General features: G+C 39.7%; 1 protein-coding gene across 2 annotated transcripts in view; it reads left to right on the top strand.

Moving 5' to 3' along the window:
• Positions 1 to 16,682, top strand: part of PRKN (parkin RBR E3 ubiquitin protein ligase) — a 792,757-nt gene that overhangs the window by 279,707 nt on the left and 496,368 nt on the right. For both annotated transcript variants that reach the window (XM_081943460.1, XM_081943459.1), the window contains exon 4: positions 15,765 to 15,883. In XM_081943460.1, the coding sequence (XP_081799586.1) occupies positions 15,765 to 15,883 (119 nt within the window). The remainder of the gene's footprint in view (positions 1 to 15,764; positions 15,884 to 16,682) is intronic.

Genomic DNA, 16,682 nt, shown 5'->3' with positions numbered 1-16,682 from the left:
ACTTAATCCATTCATTTTAAAGGGCTTGCATAAATTCCATCCATGAAAATAGCATTTAAAAAGTAAGATAACACACTGTCCAAAACCATTCAAAGCTTAATTCCGCCTGTTAATTTCTTCTGTTCTCAAATTTAAATTAACTTTAAGTTTTTTGTAGGCAGTCTCATTTTAAAACGGTAAAAATTCCTCACCAGCTAAAAACACTTTCTCTTTCTGTATCCTTCCATTTCGGAGCCGCCCCAACTTCATCAGCCTAGTGGCTGTGCTTTTGTCACCAGAACTTTTCCTGGATCGATCAGGGACTTTGCGATGTCCCTGAGATCAGCAGGACATATTCTTCCCGTTCACCATCTCTACGGGATGGTTTAGGTCCATTTGTACCACCCAGCAGCAAAAGTGTCGGCGGTGATCTCAGAGCATTGAGATCGCACATTGTCTCGTCGCGATGTTGGCTCCTCCTCTCAATGCCTATAGAATGTTGATGGTTGTAAGTTGGCTTCCAAAGAAGATAACAAGTCATATTATTCTGGCATAATATAAAAAAAAATATTTATTCTCCATAGTGATAGGGAGGAGCAGCCAGGATTGGGTATTGCTGTCATCTTCTGCCTGGAGACTGAGCCATTGATATTTTTGGTAACTCCCCTCTACTGGGACCCCTCAATTTTTGGCTCAGGTGTCTGGCTGTCAAGATGCATGATTTGGTTCTCTGTGACCTAGTTTCTTCCATAGGTATTTTTAAATTTAATTTTTTATTTTTTATTTTATTTTTTTGAATTTTTCATTGAATTTTTCTTTTAATGATGGCTAACCAAGTATTGTTTGTCATCCTGTCATCTCTTCGCCATGGTTCCTGCCTTTTTAGCAGAGCGGCGGTGTGGGCTAGTTTTAAACGGCTTTTTTTTCTTTTAGCCGAAGCCCCGTTCTCTCCGCCGCTGGAACTCAAAGCATCATTTTTTTTACTATGCCTTTATCTCAGCATTTTTGTATTAGAAATCAGTTTCATTAAATAAACTTTAAACATATACCAGCAAGTATTTGACATGCATGGTATATGGTTATCAGTTTATTCGTCACTAGATCCATTGGTTACCCAACTTCCAAAAGTGCATTTTATTTTGCTGTAGTCTAAACACAGATTCTGTATTTTTCTGTCTCGTACTACTAGGAGTAAAATGCAAATAGTTATGCAAAGTTCCATGAAAGATCATAAGTACAATATAGGAATGCAATAAGATTGCAAATAAATAGATTGGGAAATCACTTATCACTTCTCATTATTTTTATTAATATTAGTCTGAGAAGTTGTAAAAATAAGACATTGATATAGTAAAATGTATACAGCAATGCCAATTTCTTTTTAAAAATTGAATGTTATCTTACCAGCTCTGATTACCTGGGATTAATGAAAGATGAACAATTAGAAACCAGAATATTGAAACCATATCAACTGCTTAAGAGAAGTATGATATACTTTTTAGATAGGCAAGTTATTTAGTGTTAATAAATACGGAATACTGAATGGAGGATTTCAGATATTTTTCTAATAGTAAATCTGATTGTGAAAATGCCCATCGAATACTTTTCAGGGGAAATAATATTAAAACCTTTTCTTAATTCCAGTTTATTTCAAACACTTTTGGGCACAGCTAATACCTTTATATTGCTTAATGTCTGCGGAGATTCTCAGTCATCTAGGTCCTGGTTGTCCCAAAAGTGTTTTTTCAAAAGGCAACTGGATTTTATTTTGGGTTTGGCTAGTGTAGACAAAAGAAGGACTAGGGGGGACATGACAGCAGCATTCCAGTATTTGAAATGCTTCCACAAAGAGGAGGGGTTTTTTCCAAAGCACCAGAGGGCAGGACAAGAAACAATGGATTGAAACTAATCAAGGAGAGAAGCAAGCTGGAATTAAGGAGAAACTTCCTAACAGTGAGGACAAATAACCAGTGGAACAGCTTGCCTTCAGAGGTTTTGGGTGATTCATCACTGGGGTTTTTAAAGAACAAACTGGACAGCTATTTGTCTTAAATAGTACAGGGTTTCCTGCTTGAGCAGGGGGCTGGACTTGAGGACCTTCAAGGTGCCTTCTCACCTCCAGCACTTCACTGCAACTTCTGATTGATTATTTCCTTCCGGAATCCATTCGGCGAAGGCGCAGGCAGCCGACAGCTACGCCATGCACCCCCCTTCGCTCTCCGGCTCCTGGGGCGAGACTGGAAACCCCCCGATGGCTGCCGCCGCTTCTGGGGGCTCCAGCAAGCCGCCCTATGGCAGGTTGTCCCTCCAAGACCCCCTGTGCTCCCTAAAGGACCCCTCCAGAGAGACGAGCAGCGGACGGCAACGTTGGTCGCCTCCGGGAACCGGAAGTGATCTCTCCTTGAAGATGTTTTAACTTCTCATCCAAAAAGCTTTTTCAGCTCTTCTCAGGTTTATATTTCTTGATATCTCTCACAAAATATAGTATTTAATGTTTCATTGTATTGGAGATTCCCTAATATTGCAATCTTATTTTGTTTTGCTGTACTATAGACTTAACATTTTTTAGGCTGAAGGCCTAATTGATATTCAAAACTTGAATGTTCTCATGTTTTTCTTTAAATGATAGGCTTCATGATTTCTACCAGTTTGAAATCTGGTATATCATAGGGAAAGTGACTATTTGAAGATCATAATTTCAGGTTAGACTGATCAAGTTCCCTGCATGTAGTTTAAACACTACTAAGCAATTTCCCAAATACATTTTCTAAGCAGATTTTGAAAAATGTTGTGTAAAAAAATAATACAAAATGTCCTCAGATGGTGTTTCCTCACTTTCTCCTTCTGCTTCTTTGGACAAGTGCCAATGGATGTAATTCTTGTCAGATCCCTGGATTAACAAAAAAAAGCCAGTGAAATATAACAGTTTCTGGTATTGTGTATGAGATTGTGTATTTACAAATTCACTTTCTTTTGTTTCAAACTGTTCAAAAACATTGCTGTCTACAAAATCGTTTGGGTCAAATTCAAAATTTGTCAGCAAAGGCTGTGGGAGGAATGTAAGCAGTTGGAAGTAATTTGGATCAGCAATTGGATTTGAAAAAAGACATTAATCATAAGTGTTAGAAATCAGCTGTTAATTTCAGGCTGGAGAAACATAATCACAAACACATTCAAAGGGTATTTTTCATAAGATGCCAATATTAAATCACATATACTTTTTTTCCAGAAATGCGTATGGTGTGTTTTGGATATACGACATGGCAAATGGCATTCTTGAATATGTCCAATTACCAAAACGATGTCAAACTCTCTACTCAGCCCCGGACCACTTACCACATGTCCTTATATAACCAGAGTGCCCCTGTTCCTCCTTCCTCATGTTTCCACACTCTCTCACATGTCCCCACGTACATTGCCATCCATTCCATCTCTGAGGTGCAGTGTTGTTTTTCTTATTTGCAGTGGTTTTACCACATGCAGCCCAGGCTCAGGTCAACACAATATTCAATTGTAGTAGGGAGGAAAGAACATGGGCACTTGGACAAGCCACAGTCTGTGCAAGATTGGTAGCAAGAAAGGCAGAGAAAACCTGGAAACAACTCCTGACCAACTTCACTAACCCCTAAGTGCTGCTTAAACAATTTAAACCGTAATCTTATATTATTTAATTAAACTTCTATACCACCTGGCTTTCATTGATTTCACCCTATCCTGAAAGATGGTTAAAGACCAGGGCGGTTCAGGAGAGAAAATCACAGTGAATATTTCTAGCACATGTCTTTTGTTATTTCCATTTATGTAGGGATGTATTTCGGCTAGCAGACATTCTCATGAACTATCATTTAAAATATTAGTTATATCATGACACCAGACCATCTATCATAACATGTTCCTGAACTTGCAAAGACTCTGCTTGTTTTTTATTCCTTTCTGCTTTTCTCTTCCTTTGCATTTGTTTGATTAGTCTCATATGATCAGTCCTTCTCCTGCCTCTGCTGCTAATTCGAGTATAAACTACACTGGAGGAATGTTTTAGGACAGTGTTTTTCAAACGTGGCAGTTTTACAATGTGTGAACTATAACTCCCAGAATTCCCCAGTCATATTCTCAGTATTAATATTCTAAGTAATATTATCTGCATCATACATTTAATTATATACCTAGATGGAAAATTAGCTTTTGAAAATAGCATTGTAACTCATTTGTGTTTTGTAAAAGCCCACTTACTCACTTAAATATACTTAACAGCTTCCTGAAACCTGTGCCTAAACATCTGAAGTCATTCTCTCGCAAGCATTTTATATAATTTGGACGTCCTATGCAGTGGTGGGATTCAAATTTTTTTACTACCAGTTCTGTGGACGTGGCTTGGCATGCGTGCCATGGCTTAGAGGGTGTGGCAGGGGAAGGATACTGTAAAATCTCCATTCCCTCCCCACTCTAGGGGAAGATTACTGCAAAGTCCCGATTCCCTCCTGATCAGCTGGGACGCGGGAGGCAGAGAATAGGTGGGGGCGGGTCCAGTCAGAGGTGGTATTTACCGGTTCTCCGAACTATTCAAAATTTCTGTTAGCAGTTCTCCAGAGCTGGTCAGAGCCTACTGAATACTACCTCTGGTCCTATGGATGCCATCTAGAGTTATTGTAAGTACCTTGACATTTGTGGGCAGTCTGAGCACAATCTTTATTTTTTTACACAAGACAAGAACCAGAAAAAGTTTAAATTCCAACTCGACTTGGAGGCTCACATCTTTTGTCACTGTAGAAAGTAAGGAAGGACTTTGATGGAAATATACAAGCTCTGTTGCCAAAGCAAAAAGGTTTGAATCATATCTTAAATCAACAGCAGAGGAAAAGTATGCATAAGAGGCTCAGACAGACACCTTCCTAATTCACAGAAGCATATGTAGAAGAGAGTAGATGTAGCACAATCAGACTTATAGGACCCAGGTATTATAGGTATTTTATTTCTCAATAAAAGTAGTTTCAGCCTTCCTGTGGAATTTATTTTCTGGTCTGGTCTATCTAATTGGGCTGGTAATAATTTTGGGCCTTTTCTCTGAACCCACTTTACAAAAGGATAAAATTAGAAAGGACAATTCTATATATTATTCCTGGGGAATGAGCAATAAATGAATTAAGTAAGATTTATGCTTCCCCATCAGCCAAATCAGAATAAAAATCATCATTTTTCTGATTAATTGATATTATCCAAGTACTAAGCCCCCCTCCACTGTACTTCAAAGGTGGCATAGAAATAAATTATAAATATATTATTTGATAAATAGGATAAATAAGTTATGTCATTTGAATTCATGCAGCTTTTTCTTTTTAATCTATTCTGTCTCTTTTGCTGTCTGCCAGAATTAGATGTCATCACACAAATCCAAGCGTTCCCTTAGGACTATTAAGTAAATAATTTTTCTTTATATAAATACTAGTACAAATACAAAAAAAAATGTTTCCATTTTAATGTCCTACTGTTAATCCAATCATGAAAAAATATATTAATATAATGATTTTTTTTCATCAATCATTTGCTATGGGTAACTTGATTTACTAAATGATGTTAAACAATCAAATTTGATTAGTGCCTCCCAAGGAAGGTAGTATTGTAAACCAAAGAGTTCAAAACCAAAGAGTTCAAAACTTAGCTATTTTAAATTGGATTTATTATTTCAGTTTCAATGCTATCCAATTCTATAGTGATCCGCCTTTGTAGCAAGGCTTATTCCACGGCGATCCCACCAGTCCCATGGCGGTCAGTAGTCTGCCATATTCAGAGCTTGCCTTAGCGATTCTCCAGTTGACCTTAATCTCAATTGTCACTGCGTGGGAGAGGGTGCTGCCAAGTTATATAAATTGGTTCACTGCTTGCAGCTTTTGTTCCTTCACTGTGATGGTGGGCTCTTAGTGTTGGACTTCCGGAGTTGTGTGTGTGTATGTACACACACACACACATGCACACCAGACTAGAAGATAGAATCAAAACAAATAAACCAAAGAGGCTCAACCACTATCTTAACCCCAGGCCTAAGAATTAGTGCTTTAATAGTTTGCAAAATGTCAGAAGGGTAGGAGCAATCTCTGGGGGAAATCATTCCTCAGGAGGAAAGCCATCACTGAGAAGACATTCTTCCTAGATCCCATAAGACAATTGTCACTATCAGGGTCTCCATTAGCTGGGATAAAAACTTCAAGATGGCAATTTTCTCTGTATGATGGAAGACTTGCTATTCCACAAGTTGACCAGTGGTCTGGGTGAAAGTTTTGAAGACCAGATGTAACTTGTTTACAATTGCAGCTGTCATCTGATTCATCTTTGGAACCACCATATTGAGGAAGACTACGTAAACCAATTTAAACAGTGAAAAGAGTTATCCAAAGTTTAATGAAGTTTAAGACTGGAAACATGGAGATTTAAAATGATGGTGGGTAACTTGAAAAGAGATGGAACATTAAGATTATGACATAGTTAGCTGCAGCAAATTCATTCCAATTCAATGGCTTCACGTTTTCATGATCTTGTGCTTTATAGCAACTATACAAAGATGACATAACCAGAATTTGTTAAAATATTCATAACTGGGAGAGACATGGGAACAAGGTCAGCCAATGAATAGGCATAGCAATAAGATCCAATGGGAGCTTAAACAGATCTGAGTCTGTGCAGAGAATTGAAACAGAAACTTAAGTAAAAAGTCTGGACGTGGCTTAGCTGAGAATAGAAACTTAAGCAGTCTGCTGCTCTATGAAGTAAACAAGCAGTCTGTCTGGGCTTGTCTGCTGAAATATAACTCTCCTGCCTTGTGTTTACGTGGAAGAACCACCTGTTGGTATCATACATTTATTCATCTATTCTTATGTATATAAAGAAGTTAATGGATCCAGCTGAATCAGTTATCTGTGTGTGCTTCTGGATTTGAATTTATGCAACAAACTCTGACAGAATTAGCAGTAATTTTTCTATAAATGGAATGTGCATCAGGTTCTTTAAAAATCTACCCTTGTACCTCATGTTGCCTTTTGTTCTATTTAATCTCCCCAAGATCTTTCAAAGGCCAATCCTTTATATGATTATGCATGAGAGACATATGGCTCCATAATGTTAACATGTATTTGCCAAGCGAATCCTGATAAACATCAGTAATTACATTTTCCTGTAAGAAGACAAAACACAGGGACAATAACTTTTGAAACGGCTCATTTTCTTGGGTGTACATGCAAGCCCACACATTTAGCACCATGCCTTCTATCTAAAAGTTGGACCTTAATGTTTTAATCAACAGTTGCCATATCTGCACATTTTAACAGCATGCCAGTGCTGTAAACTGTTAATGGAAAACTCCATGAAAGCCTAGAGTGCTTGATTGAACAGGGAAGACAAGGTTGTAAGGTTGATACTGCTGCAATTTGAGTGATTGCTGGCGCTGTGCCTTAATTACGATTTTTTTTGTATTAATACTACTTCAGAGTTGATGTTGTGTTTGAGGCAGATTTATATTCACCTCTTTTAGCCCCTGAAAACAAAGGGAGATAATCTTAATCAAGGCTGTTTGTGAGAAATTAGTCCTGACGATTCTAGGGGAACAGGGACTGCTATTGTTAGATTAGGAGTTGTGTTGCTAGTGAGGCACAATACATTCATATTCTTTTAATTTATTCTGATTGCCTCTTGTTCTCATGGCTGGTGATATTGCTCTCTACAGAAACCCAATAATGTGTCTACAGAAGTTTAAGATTGCTATCAGCCAATCTGCATAAAGCAACAGACAGGTTGATGCAAATGGACATTTACTTCATTCTGGAAGATCTGGGGGCACCTCCTGTGGCGTGTTGAGCAAATTTGTTTCAGGAAAGACAAGTGGTAAATTAGTCGGCATCTTTGCATAGGCCTGCTTGCTAGCAGGCACTTTTTCTGGCACTATGCTAGGCATACTTTATCCCCCCCCCTTATGTTAAATTTAGTGCTTGTGATGGCTTTGTGATAGTATTCATGAAAGAGATTAATAGTACTAAGGCTTGGCAGTGGTTAGAATGTAGTTTTGCAGGCTAATTCTGCCCATTGCCAGACATTCGATCCTAACAAGCTCAAGGTTGACTCAGCCTTCCATCCTTCCCAGGTTGGTAAAATGAGAACCCAGATTGTTAGGAACTATATGCTGATTCTTTAAACTGGATAGAGAGTGTTGTAAAGGATTATAGAACAGTATATAAATCTAGGTGCTACTGCTATTGCTAAACAGAGTGGGGGTTTTGTGCAAGTTTTTATGAGGCATAGTAAGTAGAAAGTATTGGTCAATCCCTGCTGTATCTAGCAGCACACATACGGATTTCTGGTTTTCAGGCTGCTTTCCTACTCTAATTTTGCAGCCACTATTACTATCTAGTGTTGACATTACAACAGGAGAGCTGCTGTCGCAAAGAATAAATTCATCAAGTTATATGTGCATCATCGCATTTACTACTTAATTGTGTTTAACCTGAAGTCCACCTCTCTGTGTTAGAACTGCAATCTAACTTAAGAAAACTGATTTTTTTTTCTTTAGTTACACAGTGGAGATTACAGTCCTCCTCACCCCAAAATGGAACAAAACCAGGAGGGTTAGTCATGTCAACAATTACAATCACAAATGATGTTATGTATTTAAATAATTTCATTTTGGTTACTTTAATCATTTAACATGATTGGGTGCACCCAAAGTTTTGGTAAACTACTTGTGGCCTTGAAAGAGTATTTACACAACTCTGGATACCTTTTGCATGATAATTGCCATTAGTATTTTTGCAATCAGTTGGGTCAGCAAAAGGATGTGTGTAAACTCAATAATGTTTCTTTAAAAGATAGAGTTTTCTTCACATTTTGCTCTTAGTTTCTGACAACAGAATGGAAATGGTTTTTGTCCTTTCCTTCTCACAAGATATTTTACCCAACTTTTCAGCCTATAACTAGGGTTTTTTTCCAGTTGGTCTCCCATCCCAGACCAACTAGGTTTAACCCTTCTTAGCTTTCAGATCAAAAAAGTCTATTTGGCAAGTGGTTTTAAATTTCTTCAAATAACTTTGAAAGAGTCTTGGTAGGGCAGTCTTGGTGGGGCCCTTCTTAGCTTTCAGATCAAAAAAGTCTATTTGGCAAGTGGTTTTAAATGTCTTCAAATAACTTTGAAAGAGTCTTGGTTGAATGCAGTATTGTTGGGGCAATATGCTGACTTTTAGAGTGGGCTGTAAACTGTGGTGGGATTCAGCCAGTTCATACCAGTTCAGGCAAACTGGTTGTTAAATTACCCACTACCTTGCTATCAAAGTGGATCCTAGGCGCTGCACTGCAATGGATAAATGGGCAATGGAACGGCCAATGTGAGGAAACGAGAAGGCCGCTTTCCCTCCTCCTTCCCGTGTACCAGCTGTTCCATTGCCTGTTTCTCCATTGCAGCACAGCGCCCAGGATCCACTTTGATTGGGGGGGGGGGGAATTTAACAACCAGTTTTCCAGGGGCAGGTTGGCCATTGCAGGAGGCTCAACCCGCATGTGTGGCAGAGCTGGAGGACGGAGATGGGCCATGCCTTCCACAACAGCCAACCTGACCCTGGGCGAACCAGTTGTTAAAGTATTTGAATCCCACCACTGACTATGAAGCAGTATATAAGTCTAAGTGCTATTGCTATATAACAGAAATGATTAAGGTAAAGGCAGTTTTTATGGCTCTTGAGTAAAATATACAGCTCCTTCTTTCAACCTCTGGCAATCGTAAATGTTGTTTAGGTTCTGAGATGCAGGTAAATTAATTACAGTAACTCTGAACTGGCTTATGGGAGCTTACCATTCAAATATTTAATGCCATCATGTTTTAAATTAGTCCAGTAAATTGAAAAATCTGTAACTTGTCAATTTTTCTCTTTCATTCTGTATTTAATGTTGAAAGATTGCCTTTTCATTAAGGAAGTAAATTAACATTTGGGTAGCTTGACAACTTTCAATCTACACAAGTGTGATTCCTGCATATTTCTGCTGTGCTAAATTAAATAGGGCCAACTTTCAGTATTTTTGGATGACTTTGAACAAGTAAGGTCTTTAAAACAGTGCTCCTCAACCTCAGCAACTTTAGATTTCAATTCCCAAAATTCCCCAAGCCATCAAGAAAATGTGCCCAGTTATTGGTCAGAATGACTTGTTGCAAGTTAGCCAAAATTTCCTACCAAATTCTTTCCTATTCCTTCCTTCTAAAATTCCTTTTAAAGCTTCTCTTTCCACACTCTCCAGGGTTATATCTAGTTGACTAGAGGTGTTCATTCATATTTAAATTTCTTCTATTGTAGGTTACTTTAATACTCTTATTAAAGAAGTCAGTTTCCCTGGTACAAAAAGCTATTGCAGTGTTCAAAACCAGAGTTTCTAGCATGAAGAGGTGCTGATTTTATGACAGATGCAGGTTGAAATTGTTATTATTTAGCATATAATGAGAACTGGACAGAGGAAAAGCAGATATACACAGTCCATGTAATTATAAGTAAAAGTTCGGTATGATCTTACAACTGGATGTCCAATTCAGCTATCCCCTCTGGCACTGCTTCATGCAGATCTTCTAGGAAACCAGAGAACGCACAGCATGGGCAATCTTGCACAATATGTTTAATAGTTTGCATATCAGCACAATTGCAACAAGGGGAATCTTTTGATCCCCACTGATACAGGGCAGAGGCACTTTTTCCAAGTATCACACCAAATTCTGTTCAATTTCAACCAGACAAAGTGAGGAAGGTCAAAACCAGGTGGTTTGATAGAAGGAGCACTAATTGGTCAGGCCACAAGAAGGTCCTATGAACCCAAACTATGAACATAAAGTTTTTCTTTCCTTCATTCTGCAGTACTGAAATGAATATGACATCAGTGCTTATCAACAAAGCAGTTGTGCTGTTGCAGACCTCTGTCACTGAAAAAAGCAGTTCTTGTCAGTACAATATTTTCATGAGTGGGGCTTTGCTTTTGTTTAAAGCTTCACTTCAGCCTAGGAGTGATTTATCTACAACCAATAAGTGCTAATTAATCTGTGATCAAAAGAGCAGACTAGTTTGGCACTTTGGGCAGTCTGTTTGTTATCAATAGGAGGAACAAAGCCAGACTGCTAACAGAATCATGAAGAAGAAAAATACTAAAAAGTGCCAACAAATATCAATCTCTTTGTTGTCTTAAATATTTGAAGGATCATCTCTTTCTCAGATGAAATTTCTTTTTTCTCAAGCCATCTTCTCTAACACTTTTGGAATATGGGGGAATGCAGCTCCTCAAAATCTAAACAGCTATGCTGTATAAAGTTCTGTGAATATTTTCTTCCTTTCCCCTTCAGTAATCGTGATTTTTTTAAAGGGCCAAATGAGTGTCTTAATTGATGTAGAAACTATGCATTTCACTAATCAAAAATATCAACTCTTATCAGGCCCATTTTTGACTCTGTCCTGCTCACCTCTGGAGTATAAAGTACCCTAACGATGCCTGCTTCATATTAAGCGACCTGATATTGTAATACAAAAGCAGTGATTTATTAACAGCTTCATTAGGCATTCTTCATTAGGCATTTCTTTTTCACAGCCATCTTTTTTGCTTTTTTTATCTGCTTCTGAACTTTGCCCGTGTTCCTGTCCTCCCTTCAGTCTGTGTCATAAATCACGTTATCCAATAGTTTCATTCATCTCAACCCAGCTACTGTAAACTGAGATGCGGCTCAGCCGACTCTCTGCATGGAATGTCAACACAGAGAGTTGACATCCAGCTCCCCTTACTTTTCAAAGGCAATCTGTGCAAACAAAAACAATTTGAGTACCAGTATAGGATTCAAGGCTACGTCCTCCCTCCAGGCTTGTTTGGATTTTTTTTCATGGAATCTCTATAAGGTGATCAGCCTGGATATTTCTACTCTTTACCCAAGATGCCTCTGACAAGGAATAGCCCTTCTACTTAATTAAGTACTGGAGTTGCCTCCTGTGCCACCTCGAATCAAGGATGTGTTGCACCTCATAATGGGTTTGACCTCCTATGATCACAGGGCCTGGGGGCTCCCAGAGCAGTGGTCTCAGAGTGGATCCAACCACAGGTTTTAAGAGGCTACTATGGAAAGCTGGGTGTATCTTCCCTAGCAGTCAGGGCACTTTCAGTTGCACTGAGACTGGGTTGATGATCTTTACCATGGGGAATGGCCCCACAAACTTTGGTCCCAGTTTCTTGCTAGGGAGTCTTAACCTCAAATATTTTGTGGAGAGGTAAACCTTCTCTCCCACCATGAATGGTCGTTGCGGAGCTCGGTGTTTATTTGCCTGCTTCTTATAGGTTTTTGCTGCTTTAGCTAGCACTTTTTTGACATTCTCCCAGGTTGCTTTTAGCATTGACATCCAGTCAGTCAAGCTGATTGAGGAAGGGGGATCCCTTGGATACTCAGGCATTGGGACAAAGTCCATGCCGCTCACTACTTTGAACGGTGTTAGTCCTGTGCTGCTGTGAACAGCATTATTGTATGCAACCTCAGCGAAAGACAGAAGGTCTGCCCATTTGGACTGCTGATAGTTCACGTAGCCCCTCAAGAACTGCTCTATCATAGAATTCAGTCTCTCTGACCCCCCCCCCCCTCATTGGTGCTCAGGTGAAAAGCCAAGCTAAGGCCCTGGGATGACCCAACGGACCCCAGGAACTCCCTCCAGAACCTAGCCATGAACTGGACCCCTCTGTTTGAGATAATTCTTCGAGGTACTTCATGCAGGCAGTAGATGTGCTTCTGGACCAGTTTGGCCAGCTTGCGAGCTGAGGGTAGTCCGCTGCAGGGTATGAAGTGTGCCTGTTTGGAGAACAGGTCTATTACAGTCCAAATCACTGTGATTCCCCCACTTTTTGGCAACTCTACTATAAAGTCCATTGCTATCTCTTCCCACGTCCTTATTGGCTCTGCTACTGGCTGCAGCAGTCCAGGGGGTAGGCAGTTACTTGGGCAATCTGCTGGTCCAGACTTGTTCTGAAAAAAATACACTAACAGAAACTCTGGTAAAAGGGGTAGACTTCCAATGACTCTCCTAAATTCACGGATGTGCTCTTTGATGGTGTGACCCCTTTGCTTTAGGTCGCTGAACTCATCTTCCGCATACAGGTCCTCCTCCACCTCCTCAAATCTGGGCTCTAACAGTCATAAGAAGTCATATACGCCTTGCAGTTGGGGGGCTCTCCTCTTGTGGAGGGCTGCTAGCCATTCCCTTGCTTCTTCCTCTAGTCCCTTTGTGATAGTATTCACTATGGCTCTGGGGGATGAGTAGAAGTGTCCATAGCATTCCAGGTGGACCTCAGCTGAATCAAGGAATAGGGCTAACTGGTCTGAGTTTCCATCAAACTTTCCTCTGAACCAGGGCGGTTCGATCAGCAGTGCCCTTCCCTCCTCATGTTGACCTCTGTATGCTTGCGTTTGATATGTCTGAAGATACTCCTTGGTTCTAGTTCGGAGGGTGGGTGGAGATTGTCTACCCTGGGCAGCCTGCCTGCTATGTGGGAGGGGCACTGGCTTCATCTTCCTTCTAATGGGTGGAGAAGTGGGGCTGTGTTCCCATGCGCTTCTCGTCACCTCAAGAGGATCCACTGCTCCTCCCCTCTCTTTTGGCATGCATAATGGCCTTTCTTCACGGAGGGTGACCCAATCAAATTCCTCCCTCCGTTGCTCTATGGAACTTCCCAGGTGCTCCATGGGCTTTGGGGGCCTGATTTGATTCCAGTCCAGCATCCCCACCACTCTTCCCAGCTCGCTTAGGTCCTTTCCCTTTTTCTTGGCATAGGGGTGGGATGGGGGCTCAGCTTTAGCTGTTTTTAGGGGTTGATTACTTATCTCCTCTTGCTTTGCTCACCTTGGCTTTGATGTCTGATGGTTGCTCTCCAATTCTGTTCAGATAGCCGGCCTTTTGTCATGGTCTTCTGAGTTCCCCCTCGGCACCCCCAATATTTAAAAGCAAAAATATGGCTGTCTGTAAAGTACCCTAATGATGCCTGCTTCATAATAAGTGACCTGATATTGTAATACAAAAAGCAGTCATTTATCAACAGCTTCATTAGGCATTCTTCATTAGCCATTTCTTATTCACAGCCATCTTTTTTGCTTTCTTTATCTGCTTCTGAACTTTGCCCGTGTGCCTGTCCTCCCTTCAGTCTGTGTCATAAATCACGTTATCCAATAGTTTTATTCATCTCAACCCAGCTACTGTAATCTGAGATCCGACTCAGCCGACACTGCATGGAATGTCAACACAGAGAGTTGACATGGAATGTAAGAGAAATAAAAGTAAGAGAAATGGTTTGTCCTGTCTTGGGGTGTTCCCCTCTTATCAGTGGTGGGATTCAGCCAATTCACACCTATTCGGGAGAACCAGTTGTTAACTTTCTAAGCAGTTCGGAGAACCGGTTGGTAGAAGAAACCTCTTTTGGTTTTTTTCCCCACTTTACAGGGCTAATCCTGTAAGGAAGGCAGGAAGGAAACATTCTGATGTTGTTTCTAGCCTAATCTTTATTGCCCTGCTTACAGAAACTGCCTCTCCGGTTAACCCTTATTACATTGTAACAGCTAAGGCCATCGACCTGACTGACATTGAGTTGGTCACACCCATATATTCACATGACCATCGAACTAGGCCTACCCAGCTGGTCATAAAGGCAGAAAATTGGTTGTTAAATTATTTGAATCCCACCACTGCCTCTTATGATGTTCCTGATAGGTTGAAAATGTTAGGCAGATCTGCCTTCAGCTTTTTACAAAGATGCCCCCAAAAGATGCTTAATGCTCCTTCACACATTTTATCTACGGAGCAGGGGTGTGAGCTTTTGCCTATGAACAGTTCCTATATGGATAGCTTGATGTTTGAGTTATCTAATCCCACATTTTTGCAAGCCACTTGGGGTTTGATGGTATATAATTTTTAGTTACAGACATAAAATGTAAGTTTGAGTCACAGCCATAGAATGGGCACTTTTACTGGAAAGGGATGAAGTGACACACCTCAGTTTTATAATAAAGAGTCACAACTGTTTGCTTTTATCATTTAAATACTTTCCCACAGGAGTGGCAGTTCCCATGTGTTTTTAAGATAATGGAAAGAATTCCTTACGGATTTAGCAGCAAAGTTTATGGCGTACCTTTCACTGGCAGTCTGAATAGCTGCTGCTATTCCCTGCCTCTCCCATCTCCAGTTCTGTGTTTATTATTGCAAGCCTATAATAAGACAATAGGGAGAGAAATCAGGTTAGCTTCCTCTTTATTATACGTTTGGCAGCTGGTGTAGACTATATTGTTCCATTACCTTTTTAATGTTTTTAAATGATGTTTTCAGATTTTATTGTGATGAATATTCTGGCTTCTCTTGTTAACCTATTCTTGTGATTGTGTTTGTTTGATTTTGGTGTATTGTGTATTTTATGTTACTGCTGCTTTTATCTGATTTCTGTATATTGCTTCAATCACCCAATGGAGACAGAAGCAATTTAATATATATGTCTAATAATAATATCCACTCTTGCCAGATGGAGAGGGTTTAACTCTTCTAGTGAACTAGAAGGAATGGTGGAAGCAGGAAGGATAAAGGGGCCGGATATAGAATTGCTGCATTAGGGAACATACATCAATACCTAAATGCTTATTCTTCCTCAAAAATAATCCAATATATTTGATTTTTTATTATTACATACACAAACACACATACAGATGTGTGCACAATGAAATGTTGGTGTCTTAATAAATTAAGTGTTTGCATTTTTGTTTCTCCCAACAGAAGCTGCTAAGTACAGCAGTTTTTATGTTTTCTGCAAAAGCTTCTGCCAAGCCGTGAAACCTGGGAAACTCCGAGTTCGTTGCAAAACGTGCAAACAAGGGACACTGACTTTGGCACGGGTAGGTTTAACTTTCTATCTTGTTTGCTGGTTAGTGTAACTAATTGAAATTTGAAATGATAAACTGTTTAATACTGCCTATGGAGAAGGTGGCCCCTCATATCTGGAAGGGGAATTACATGTATTCATAACTGGTAGAAAATGAATATGTTGAACAACATAAAATGGCATGTTGTCCAGTTCGATTACATAAATTGGCCGACATATCAGTTTATGTTATTTGATATATTCTACCAGTATATTTTATTGATTTACTCATGGACGAATATGATATTAGAACTTTGTCCATTGTAAACAAGCATCTTTATAATAAGTCTTTGTAGCATTACCCTAGAGAGATATCCCTAGTTACATTATTATTCATGCTCAGTCACATGACAAAGATCTTTTTAAATTCATAAACTCTCTCTTGTTTCTTTAATACCTTCATTTAACCCTGATCATTATTCACTTTCTCCTGTGGTTTTCAAAGTTTGACAATTTTTACCATGCTCTTTTCACACGATGATAGTGATGTAGTTTTGTTGCAAATTAGTCTGAGCATCCTTTATTTTAAAACAGTATCTTTAGGGAACAGCAGGATATGCATTTTTGAAAAATATATTCAATGTGCTTCCAAGTACATAGCACATATGTGTGACGCACAAGCCTGTTTGGTGTAGTGGTTAAGGTGTTGCGATAGAAACCGGGCAACGGTGAGTTCTAGTTATGACTTAGGCCAAGGATGACATTCACTTACTTTCCCTACTGGTTCACAAATGTGAGCACGCGCAAGTCCACGCATGCGCTCGGCCTTCAAT

The sequence above is a fragment of the Natrix helvetica genome, assembly GCF_964273705.1.
Source record: "Natrix helvetica genome assembly, chromosome: 2".
Classification (NCBI taxonomy): domain Eukaryota; kingdom Metazoa; phylum Chordata; class Lepidosauria; order Squamata; family Natricidae; genus Natrix; species Natrix helvetica.
The sequence above is the reverse complement of the archived record's forward strand: the minus strand, read 5'-3'. Positions and strand labels throughout refer to the sequence as shown.